The sequence below is a fragment of the Anas acuta genome, chromosome 1, assembly GCF_963932015.1.
Source record: "Anas acuta chromosome 1, bAnaAcu1.1, whole genome shotgun sequence".
In the NCBI taxonomy this organism is placed as follows: domain Eukaryota; kingdom Metazoa; phylum Chordata; class Aves; order Anseriformes; family Anatidae; genus Anas; species Anas acuta.
Genome location: NC_088979.1, coordinates 165248360 through 165260553, shown reverse-complemented (window position 1 = coordinate 165260553; position 12194 = coordinate 165248360). Strand labels below are relative to the sequence as shown.

Here is a 12194-nt window from a genome sequence, read left to right as displayed (position 1 = left end):
CCCAACTCTTCTTACAGGCTTCTGGCTCTGAAGATTGATCTCTTGAAGCACTTATTTGTGGGATCACGGTGTGAGAACAGCCATTTAAACTGAAGCATTGCAATGCCTCCTGGGGTAGCCCATGCCTTGCTGAAGTTGGTCCTTTTGCTGCATGAGAGGTCTGAACTACCTGACTGAGACTGAACTCGGGTCTCCCTTTTACACTGTTAACTGCAGGAGGTGCTCCAGGCAGGCAGCAGCAGTTCCCCTGCAGCCTGTGCAGGGAGAGGCCCCTGGTGGAGCAGGCTGTCCCCCTGCAGCCCATGGGTCCCACATGGAGCAGATCTCCACGCTGCAGCCCCCCCATGGGTGGAGGAGCCCCCGTTGGAGCAGGTGGATGTGGCCTGGAGGAGGCTGCGGCCCATGGAGAGCCCCTGCAGGAGCAGGCCCCGGGCTGGAGCTGCAGTCCGTGGAGAGGAGCCCACGCAGGAGCAGGGGTCTGGGGGGAGCTGCCACCCATAGGGGACCTGTGCTGGAGCAGTTTGCTCCTGGGGGATGGACCCCGTGGTACGGAGCTATGTGGGAGCAGTTCTTGGAGAGCTGCTGCCTGTGGGCAGCCCATGTGGGATCAGTTTGGGAAGGACGGTATCCCATGGGAGAGACCCCATGGGGAGCAGGGGCAGAGAGCAACCATGAAGAAGCAGCAGACACAGTGTTAGGGACTGACCATAGTCTCCATTCCCTTGTTCTGCTTGTGGGGAGGAGGTAGCAGATGGTGGATGGGTAGGGAAGGTGTTTTCGGTTTGCTTTTCACTGCTACTGATAAATAAAATTTATTAGTTTCCCAACACTGAGTCTGTTTTGCCCATGACAATAATTGGTGAGTGATGTCGCTGTCCTTATCTCAATCTCTGAGTCTTTTCTGTTGCATTTTCTCCCTCTTTTCCATTGAGGAAGGGGAATGAGAGAGCATTTGAGGTGCCATTCAGTAAGGCTAACGTCTGCTACCCTAAAGAGCAAACATGCTAGATATTTCTCAGTGCACACGCATACTGGCTTTTTAGCATATATTCTAAATTCTTATTTATTCATGCAGCAAAGGAAATCCCTATGTTCTCACTTCCTAATTTCAAATAAAAGGTCACTAACCTAAAGGCAGTGAGTTGCAATGTTCTAGCATAATCATGTCTACCAAACATACTGACTGATTTCACAGGCACGGAAGTGGTCTGGCACTACCACCGACTGCTACATTCGCTTCTTTAGTCTCAGATGTATCAACTAAGGAACCTCTGCTATTCTGGTGAACTTCGTTTCATCACACTTCGCATTTCTGGGTAACAAAAAACCTCTACACTTCCTTCAAAAAAGGGAAGGAGCTAAACAAAAAAACAAAACCAAAACAAAACAAAAAAAAAAAACTAAATTTCTCACTTTCTTGTAAGAAATAAATAATATATTTAAAGAAAGCTAACACTCTATGCTTTCTCTGCAGCATATTTTATGTGGAAAGTCACTTGCTTTGTATCACAGTCTGTCTAAAACAGTCTTCAGGATAATGCTAATAAGTCGCAATTTATTAATGGCATTCAACTATATTTAGGATTGTCTAATCTTCATATGAAGCTGTGAGCTTGCTTCCTGGAAAACAAGACCTAGACTTTGCCATAGATGAACAACTAAATGATTTAAGAACAAAAGGATTTAAGAACAATAGTTTATTACCACCAAGACAAGACATAAAAAAATAGCTTTTACAGAAACAAAAGCATAATATTGTAATAAATTCTGTCATTTTCCTAATCTTATCTGGTAGTCTTTCACAGAAGTATTACCTTAAACTCCTACTGAGTTCTCTCAATGTTTAACATTCTGCATCCTAAACTCCTAAACGTTCGCTTTTGGCAGATGGATATTACCCAAACACTGTCTTACTTCCTCAAACAATACAGCAGAGAAAATTTTCTACACCAACCCTGACAATTTTGCACAGCCGCATTAGGTCCATTAGTTAACATGTGCTTATGAAAAGAGAATGATCTTTTTATCTTGCATTTTCTTGTCCATGCAAGAAATGGCGAGAAATGGTTTACTCCAAGTCTCGGGTCTTCCAAGTGTGAAAACGTTCATTAATGTAGGAGAAAAGTGAGTATCTCAAGTGGTGAATTACTTCTTTTTCTTTTTTTTCTTTTCATCTGCTGCCATTTTTAATTTGACTTCTTCCATAGGAAGTGCTCCTAATTTCTTCTTCTTTGCATTCTTTACTTTTTCCTTGATGGCTTCAATATCAATTTTTTTCTCAGTGGAAGCTACACGGTAAAAAACACAAGGATAACAGATGTGAATTTTACTTTTCTAACTTTCAACAGTCTATGAGATGACTTTATATGTATCCACAGTAAACTGCATCCTGTGGCATTGGTTAGGACTCATTTTATACTCACTAATGACTTTATAAACTATTGTAATTTTTGTTGAAATTAGCATTATACACAAACCTCTTTCAGTGGAATTCAAAGGAAAACAGTCATATAAAAATCCTATACATCTGCATTTGAACACAGATACCATACACTGCATACATACAAATTATTATCGCTCACTCATCAGACCACAGCTGTACTTCACCAAAATTAATATGGACATGCTCTCTTGGACATGTCTATGGTTTAGTTAGCCTCGCATAAGAAGAAATTTTTGATTATTCAGTTCTTGGCTGCATAATTATTCATGGCATTTTATCTTTCTGCATGTAACTGTACCATCCTCATACTCCTCCCCTGGTCATCCATTAACGACCACTGTTGGAAACAGGATGGGGAAGTGTTGGTTGGTGGCGATATGACAAAGCCTTTTGATCTGACCCCCTCATGAAAACCTTCCTAAGACAGTGTCAGAGTACTTAAGAATCTTAATAGTGAGCAACACGAATAAACTACTCTACGTTCATCTAGGTCACGGCATTTTCTCTTTTGGGCAGCAGTCATGAGTTTGGGTCTAATTATCCTGTCTCACATAGTTAATTCCTACACCCAGCTGTGATTTTCAGGTGTCCTTTTTTAATCTCAGTTTTTCTCTGTGTACAAACTACTGCTGTCATTTATCCTTGGAAGACTGAAGGATTTCAGTTCAAAACACACATCAGCTGGAAGAGCACAGTACGTGAGATACAGTGCAGTCAGTCACAAGATTACTGAAAATTTACTGCCATCACAAAGAAGTGTTGTATGTACATAGTGTATCTAATACAGTGAATAAATATATGCTACAATCAATGAATCCAGGAAACTAAAAAGACTTTTTTCTCTACTGTGTAAAAAACAAATCATCTCAGACAATTTCTCACTCTGCCTATGTTACAGCTTTAATTTTTGATAATGCTATTTCTCCTATCTTATACCAATACTTAACTCGTGGCAGAGGTTTTCAGATACATATTGCTTATGGGTTTCTTTTTCTTAAAAAATAGCTAGCATTCAACTGCAAAAGTTACGGCAGCTTCACTAGAAGTCTGAAGGATTGATACAGTTGAAAGAATCAATTGAGACGGCTACCCCAGTATTTCCACCTGGAAAATGCTCTAAGAGAACTGTCTTTTAACAGATAGAGAGTTACAGGCTGAATAATCTTTGTACTGTCTCTAGCAACTCCACCCATGCATTTAGCTGCTAGAATTATTTTTTTTCCAGCACGACCTTTCTCATTTCCTATGGCTGTAACTCCACATAATTACTTAGGCTAGGAACGAACAGTAAAAGGTTTTAGAATACGGGAAAAAAAAAAAAAGGAAAAAAGAAAAAACAAACAGGTTACCTTTCTTTGCTTTCACAACTGGCTTTTCCTTTGGTGGGATAAAAGCTTTATTTCTTTCTTCTTGTCTTTTCTTGACTGCTTCTGCTTGCTTTGCCTAAAGTTAAAGAAAAAAAAGTCAGGTGTCAGTGCAGAGCAAGGCAAAAGGGACAGAAATCAGAAAGTGACTGATTTCTGGCTTTAACTTAATAGTGGGTTGTAACAACTTTACCTTTATCTCTTCCACTCGCTTTCGTTTCTTCTGACTTTCTTTCAAGAAGTATTCGCCACTTGCCAATTCCTTATCAATCTGCACAAGAAAAGTACTGACAAGCGTTAGAAAATTATGTATTATAAGCCAGATATATACTACCAGATAATCAGAACTTGACAGAAATGGCCTGTCAACTTCTTAGCAAGAACAGGATTTCAAATCATGCTTTATTCCTACATAATCAAATAAAGTTTCAGCTGACCTTGCTTTCTGGCTGTGGAGGTGGGAATGGTGTGTACTCCTTCTTAATATTTTTCTTCTTTGGCTCCTTGCGTTTCTTCAAGTTCTTCCGCTTGAACTTCGGCAAAAATCTTTCCCAATTTTGTGACCTCAGTTCAGGATCTTTTGATAATTCCCGTTTGATCATCAAAGTCTTTGGTAGATTTAGAATATCACAAAGAAGTTATTAAAACAATAGAATCACAGTAGCACCCAAGAGCTTCAAACTACAGGCTTTACCAAACTTTCTTACATTGAATACGCTACACCTCAACATTCCATTTCTCCCTGCATCGAGAGTTGAGGGATTTAATTATGACCAGAGAAAATGGAAAGATAAATATGTCTCAAGATGGGGAGAGTTTAAGGGAGCAGATATCAAGCAAACAATCAAAGGGAAGACATGTAATTATTCACATACAGCTCTATGAGAAGGACATAGTACTTCCTTGTAAACAAAGGTGCACGCTGGAGCATACTAACCTTAATGTTATAGATAGGATGTATGTTTTTCATCGTATCCAGAACAACTTTTCTAACCTGTATTTAATAGAAAAGAAAACAAACAGAAGACTCAGCATATATTTCTTAGTCTGATCAATTAGAATTCAAGGTACACTAAGTTTCTTCAAAACAAATCAGAGAAAATCCTCTCCCTCACTCCCCAAACAAAACAAAAGCAGGTAGACTGAAAAAGCTAACATACACATGGACAACTAGAAGGCACAGCACTTCATGAGTATCATCAGCTACATGTATACTGTCAGGTTTCCAGGATACTTCAGTATGACCTCCAAGCACTACTTTCTTTCTACCATGGATGTTAGGGTCTTCTTTGCTTTTAACAAGCATTCCTTCCCTACATAATTACTAAAAATATATTAGATGTTCCTCCAAGTTCTGTATCATTAACAGTGCAGTATTTTCACTTACACCTCTTAACTATGAAAATTCTGTATTGCAGGCAATGGGAGCAAAAGCCAAACACACAGAAGTAGACACGTGTTAATCATATGTGAAGGCATCCCTTCGATACCTTTGCTAAACCTCGCTTTAAAACAACAACAAAAAAATATTTTATAAATACTTCCTTATTTCCAAGACAGAAAGGTCCCAGACAGCAACAAAATTCAGAAGCTAAGACTATGGGCACTCATGTAAATGTACCTTACTAACATTTAGCTAACAAGTCAGGGGGCTAACTCTTGAGGTTGCCAAATTCTGCCTGTAGTCCACCCCAGAGCTGGGCACAAAAGTGTGCTACACAAACTGCACTTTGGCCTCTCCTTACCTCTTTCAGCCCACTAAAAGGTCCAAGTGCTGAGACAGTGTTGCCTTGCACCATAATATAACAGTTGGTTAACAGCTCCAGGGCCTACAACAACAGATAGAATGGAGTCAGTGTAAGATGAAGATCTGACACAAATTTGGGTCTAAGATTTTTACGGTTACTACGCCTATCAGAAATACCTTCAGAGTAGATCCTTTTGGCCCAAGAAGTCGTCCTCTTCTTTTTATAAAACTTTCTCTTTTTCTCACCAGCGATCCTATTTTAATGATGTCACACGCAACATCATCCTGAAGGATGCGAACTGCCTGAAGATACAAGCAGAAGGTAGTAACATCTGAATACAAAGGTATTATTCATGGGAATCAAGAGAATACTGTTGTTTATTTTTCCTGTCTTCACTGGCAGATATATTTACTTTTAAAATACATTTCAAATTCCTTGATGCCACTTGAAAATTCCACATTCTGAAAATGTACTATTTTATAAGTATTACAATGTGACTTGATACAATCTTCCTGGATTTAACACATACCTGTTCAAACGGAACACTTCTGGCTAGAAGTTTTATTAAATCTCGAGCCCTGATGATTGCATAGGGATCAAAAGTCTTCTTAGTAGTAGTGACAGTCATGCTTCCTTCAATTAGATCCAGTGTTGCATTCACATACTGCAACATTTGGGAGGAAGAAAAAACAAAACAAACAGTAAATTGATCTCTAAATAAGAATCTCATGATAGTATGAAGTTAAGAAACATAACACTAGATACTTCTTCAAAACTCTTAGACTGACTCTCAGCTTAAGAAAATTCGGAAAGGAAAGGGAAAGGGAAATAGACTGATAGATGATGTGGAGCACAAGGTCTGAAACACCACTTCTCTCATCTTGTTCCACTCAGGTGCAACAAAGTTGTCAGCTTATGGACGGTGTTGACACTTGCTGCTGCAGTAGGCTTTACTGACATCTATAAAGAATTATATATCTGGCTACAGGGACCTCTGTATAATTTTAATTCCAATGCAAGAACACCACAAGTCCTAAGCGCAAGTGTATAGAAGCATACACACGCAACATCAGAAAAGCAAGGTGGGCTGTTTTGATCAACATAACACCTACATATCCTAAATAACAAAATGTTATTACAAAAGCAGTCATACATGCTCACTCAAAGCTTTCTGCACCAGCGGCCAGCACTCCTTCAGGTAGGCCTCTCTGTACTTGGGGAACAACGTTGCAAAACTGCTCTCCTCCAGCAGCCCCCTGGGGTTGTCTTCCCTCGTAAAAGCCGGCTCCTTCCATCCATCTGGCACGGTGAGGAGCTCAGATTCATCAACTGCTATAGATTAATGAAAGAAAAAAAAAAAAATGATGTTTTTGTTTCTCCTCTTTCACCAATGCTTCTTACACCCCCTCCGCGTTTAACTACACAAATAACCGAGCGCAGGGACGCGGCTGCTGCTCAGCACCGTGCTGCGCACCGCTCCTGGCCGCACGGGAGTTACCGAATTAACCCGCTTAGGCAAAAATAAATGCAAAAAGCTCCCCAGGCCTGGCAGAGGGGACACTACAGCAGCAGCCGCCCGTGCCGCCTCCACCTTCGCCCCCCGCTCCTCGCCCACCTTCGGCCGCCTTCTTCTTGCCGGGGCGCCGCGGCCTCGTCCCGGCCGCCTCGGGAGCCGCCATGCCGGGCTGCCCGCCGCCACCTTCCGCCCGCGACGGAACCGCGGCCGCACTGTGTGCCGGGAGCTGTAGTCCTCTGCCCGCCTCTAAATCCTTTTTTTTTTCCTTTTTTTTTTTTAATGTCCCCGCTAGGTGGCACTGGGGCGCTGCACAAAGCCAGCTCCGGCCCCATGCGGTGTGGTGGAGGAGCGGAGGAGGCGGATCAGTTCTCTCATGTCCCTATGTCACAGCACCACGAGGGTGGAAGAGACCTCCCAGTTCACCCCGTCCCACCGCCCCCTACCCCCAGGATCACCCACCCCAAAGTGCAGCCCACCCCAAAAAATGGCAGGTGTAGGTTGTGCAAGGGCCGTGCTGGCCGTGGGCATCGGCTTCTCGAACTGGGAAGACCACAGAAGGGCAGGAAGGTGGCGAGCCATGGGCAGGGGGAACACAAAGGCAAATTGAGGCAATGGGGAGCCCAATGTTGAGGTGTGGGGAGGAGGCAGCACCGCCAAGGCTGTGGGGTCTCTGCCACGTTGCTCTGACTGGCTACGAACAGGAATGAGTGCAATTTCGAGGCTCTCTGGTGAAATACACCTTATTTTCCCCCAATTCACAGGCCTCTCGGGCAGCATGCCCGCTGCGGGTACGTCTGTCTCCAAGGAAATGGGAACAGAGCATCCCTGTTGCTCGCCGGCTGGAAATATAAAACAATAATACTGCTTGCTCAGCCCAGGCTCAACGGGAGGATGAAAGGATGTCACAGTACGGGGAAGAAAACCCAGCCTTTTGAGGGCTTGCCCACTGAGAGAGGAAACTTTCCCTTGGCTCTGCCACCGAAGGGGACAAGGGACCGGTGCCTGGTGGGACCCAGCTTCTCCCACAGAAAGGGCGGACGTGGTGCAGCGCTGCACTGAAGCGTGGCTTTGCCCAGTTGAGACAGGTCTGCTAAAAATAATAGGAATTGCAGGCAGTTGCACTAACAGACTTGGAAGCTGTGACTCAGGAAGGTCCCTCAGGTCCCCTCCTGTCTGATTCTTTGAAGGAGACAGTAATTTCTCAGCTTGCCTCGTACCTCGGGGTCTGTAGTCTGGTCGGATATGGGGAAGCCACTTCCCTAATTCCTGACACAGATGGGATGCTCCCACAGACCCCTCTGCTGCTCTGGGCTGCCTGCTCAGGCTCCAGATGACAACATATTTATAGCATTTTTATTAGTCACTGCTCAGATGCAATAACCAGCCACAGCGTGTCTGGCGGGGTGAGGAGGTGGGGACAGCTGCCTGGGGACCGGGGCTGCTGCAGGGAGCTCCGGCTGTGCTGCGGTGGGACAACACGTTTCCTGAGAGCAGCTTTCACTGGCAGCACGGAGCGTGTACCACGTTCCCCATGTGTGAAGCAGAGACCTGGGTGCAAAAGGCTCTGAAAGGCTCTTTTGAGTTCAGAGGTCTCAGTCAAGCAAGACCCCTACGCCTGCTGAATGGTTGCTGGGCTTTGGGGGCACCCGGGCCAGCTCTGTACATGTATATATGTGTATGTGCACACATTGTTTCCCTGATAAAAGCAAAGCAAACGAATGAAACAGCACAGCCGCACAGCCTCCCTTAAATGCACTTCAGGCTGTACGATAAAAAGGGCAGAGCGCTGCCGTTAGGCTGAAGGTGCCTCTTTATTATGCAGCAAAGTAATTATTTCCCTGTCAGTAGATAGGACTCCAGCCACTTGGCACTTTCTTACATGCCATTTTCAAATCCAAAAGAGCAACTTGGGATTTTGTGATAATTCAAGCAACCAGATGAGCTCATGCACATGGCATTCATTCACTAGAAACGCCACACAGATCCCATTCAGCCTCAGCACTCGTAAATCCATGTGACACTTTTATCTATTTATAAACTTTTAACAGCAGGTTATGATTGTTATGCAAGCCATTTTCCAGGGATTAATAAGCAGCTTGTGTTGATGGCAGCGAGAAGGGCCATTAACTGCTCTGGGATGGTCATTAATCTGTAGTAAATGCTCAGCATCTGGATCGTTTCTGCATAATTAAATAATCAATACTGCCTTTTGATTCAAATAACTGGAGAATTGTATTTCAAATTTATCTTGGCTAAGGGTGTTCTTAATTCTTTTAGTTTACAGCAGGGCAGGAAACAGCCACATGGGTAAATGAGAGCTACTCTGGGTGTGACCGGGTCTTAAATCATCAGCTTTTCCATACAAAACATCCCAACTGATCAAAACATTGTTCAAACCAACTACCAAAACATATTAACTGGACTAGATGCTGAAAAAAGGTCTCAAATTTGTTGTCCTTTTTGCTTTAGTATCGAGGTCTTTCATTATTTGAATAAAATTGTGACTCCAAGTGACCCAATGCTCAGAGGTAGACTGGCAGAACAAAAATAGTCAAACAGAAACCCGCCTGCCCAGCCATCTCTAGAAAAGTCCCTTGGATTCACTCCTTATCCTGCTGCCATGACCTCTGCACCCTCGGACTGGCGTGGCTGTGCTCTTTGGTTCTCTTTCCTCTCCTCACTTTCTCTCACTGGGGCGTAAGTCACTTTTCTGGTTTTGTTTAATTCTCGTCTTTGCTGCTGAATGCAGCGATCTGCAGAGGTGCTGACAGATAAAAGTGACAGTGCCCACTGCAAACCACGCTGCCACCGTGCTGCTGCCAGCTCTGCGGAGAGCTGGGGAAATGCCTGGGGAGGTAGAGGTCATCACAGCTGGCAGGCTGTAAGTGGGAGAGGAAAACATGACTTTCAGGAGAAGGAGACTTAGTGTATCATCTCGGGATCATATGCTAATTCCCATTCTTCTGAGCTATCTTTTCACCAATCCGCACCTTGGCATAAGGACACGGTGAACAAATAACAGCTCACCTTCACTGCTGGTAGGGTTGAAGCCGAGAAAAAAGCAAGCATTCACACAGTCAGATATCTATTCATATTTTGAGGCTGGGAAGACAAGAGGAAGATTTTGCAAGAAATGGAGAGGAATATCACTGACTCAATAACAGAGCTTTCAGATGTAGCTAGCACTTGCAAAGTTAGGCATGAAGAGATAAGGGAAAGGGGACGGTGGTCATCATAAATTCAGCTCAGCTAAGAGCTAGCTGAGTTTACAAGAGCAGGGGCTTCCCTTTAAAAGAGGGAGAGCAGAAATAGAACACACGCTGAACCCTGAAGAGGAACAAGGAGGTAGAAGACGAGAGGACTGCACACCATAAGAGCATCTGAAAGGGTTAGATGGAAAACCACAGCAAAGACAAGTTGGTGCAGAAGGAAGAACCCAGGACAAGAAGGAAGAAACGGCAGATAAAACATAAAGTCGACAGATTTGTCTGTGGAAAACCTTGCTGCAATAAAATTGCTGTCACCAAGATAGGGATGAGAGCCAAATGGGGAAGGAATTCAGTGTCATTATGAAATCAAAGCAGCAGGTTTAGATCAAAAGGTCTCTGGCGCAGGGGACATGTCTGATCATGCATCACACAGTGATGGACAGGATGGGGCTTTTGTCTTGACTTTAGCCCCTGGGTGTTGTCAGAAAGCAAACAACACGCCACAGAATCTGTGCCAGGGCCTGAGTGTGCAGCTGAGCGTGGTCGGGATGGATGTGTCAGGAGGCAGGCAGTGGGAAGGCAGGGGTGAGGAAGGAGGTGGAAGAGAATGCCTAAATCAGAGTACTCGTCCAAAGCCTCAGAGGGGAAGAGAGTCAAGTGGGGATTGGAAAATGATCACTTGTCTGCTTTAGGTCTCCCACGTAGTGCAGGGAGCAATCACACATCCCCAAAGGCGCAGCAGGGTTTGTTAACAGAGGTTTCCCCTGTGTCTCACCATCTACCCCGTTCAGGTCACACCTAACATCATGCCAGAGCTGGTCTAAGGGCTTCAGGCTCCCCAGGGTGTCCCTGTCACTGTGGCCAGCCCACAGGAGAGTGCTGCAGGGGACGCAGCACTGAGGGCACAGGGCTGGGGCTGCTGCTCCCCAGGTCAGGGCAGCAGAAGCATCCTCAGTCCCCATCCTCCCTGAATTTCCCCCCAAAAGGTTTTTGAAATTATTTTAACCTTGTACCTGAGCAGCCAGGCTTGGAGCGCTGAGGTTTTTTAGGAATTCACACCAGTGCCGGTGTGTTTTATTCTGCAAAGCACAGATAAAACGCTCCCTCGGTCTATTTTTCTCTTGTACTAGAATCCAGGCATTATTATGCAAATTTCCACTATAGCAAAATTACAGCAGAATAAATAGCTCTGCTATACACGAAGGGGAATCCTATTACATCTTCAGTAACTCTCAGTAAGCATCATCGCTATTATACCAATTGAAGAGACAGAAAACAATTTTTAATTAAAAATATTTATAGCAGGCATAATACCAACTGCCAGTTTCACTACCCAGTGAATGCATTTTGCAGCTGGTACTAATTCTCTCTTATTTCTACGAGGTTAGCCAATATCAGCTGTTCATTAAGCGGAGGACATTTCAGGAGTGTCCATATTATATGCTGTAACTAACTGCAAAGTTCTTCCTTTGACAGATTTCAGGAAATCAAGATTGCTTTGCTAAGTTATTCTGGGACTTCATAATAAGGAGGTCATTTCCCAGTGATCTGAGTGGGCTGCATCATCAGTTTTATTCAAATAAATCCTACAAACTGCTTTCCAGCAGATAAGAACATTTTAATTAGCAATATATCTTTTGTCTCCTATCTGCAGCGGAGTAGGGGGCGGGAAATTGATTGCAGCACACCCTTTATTTCACTGGGATAGCAGTATAATCAGAAGGTGTCAGCAGAAGCACGGGTGAATTAATTTCTATACAGTTTCGAGCAGCCGAATGCACGGCTGCCCCTGCGATGTGTTTCAGGGTGGTCTCACCCCAAAACACTCATATTTTCTGTGCCAGAAAGCAGATAAGACCTCAATTCTTGCCCTGGTTAAATGGATGTATCCCTGAATGTGCTTGTACGCAGATA

At 44.0% G+C, this 12194-nt stretch overlaps 1 protein-coding gene across 2 annotated transcripts; it reads right to left on the bottom strand.

Annotated features, from left to right (window-relative positions):
• Positions 1-1682: 1682 nt before the first annotated feature.
• On the bottom strand, positions 1683-7326 carry KRR1 (KRR1 small subunit processome component homolog). Of its 2 annotated transcripts, none has more exons than XM_068669153.1 (10): positions 7171-7326; positions 6709-6887; positions 6085-6219; positions 5732-5857; positions 5553-5636; positions 4745-4801; positions 4245-4415; positions 4001-4078; positions 3793-3886; positions 1683-2288 (listed from the first exon to the last, which is right to left on the bottom strand). In XM_068669153.1, exons 1-10 carry the CDS (start codon positions 7232-7234, stop codon positions 2146-2148), a joined length of 1131 nt encoding a protein of 376 aa, XP_068525254.1. In that variant the 5' UTR covers positions 7235-7326; the 3' UTR covers positions 1683-2145. The 2 variants fall into 2 exon arrangements, with proteins under 2 accessions (XP_068525254.1, XP_068525255.1); XM_068669154.1 differs by having other exon boundaries at positions 6709-6884; positions 7171-7324.
• Positions 7327-12194: the final 4868 nt, after the last annotated feature.

Bases quoted from the DNA above. Each gene is read 5' to 3' on its own strand.
- KRR1 (XM_068669153.1), bottom strand. From the start codon at position 7,234: ATGGCGGCTCCCGAGGCGGCCGGGACGAGGCCGCGGCGCCCCGGCAAG. The intron at 4,802-5,552 runs GTAAGGAGAGGC...TATTAAATACAG, and splicing joins CTTTTAGTGGGCTGAAAGAG to GTTAGAAAAGTTGTTCTGGA. The intron at 3,887-4,000 runs GTAAAGTTGTTA...CTTTAACTTTAG, and splicing joins AGCGAGTGGAAGAGATAAAG to GCAAAGCAAGCAGAAGCAGT.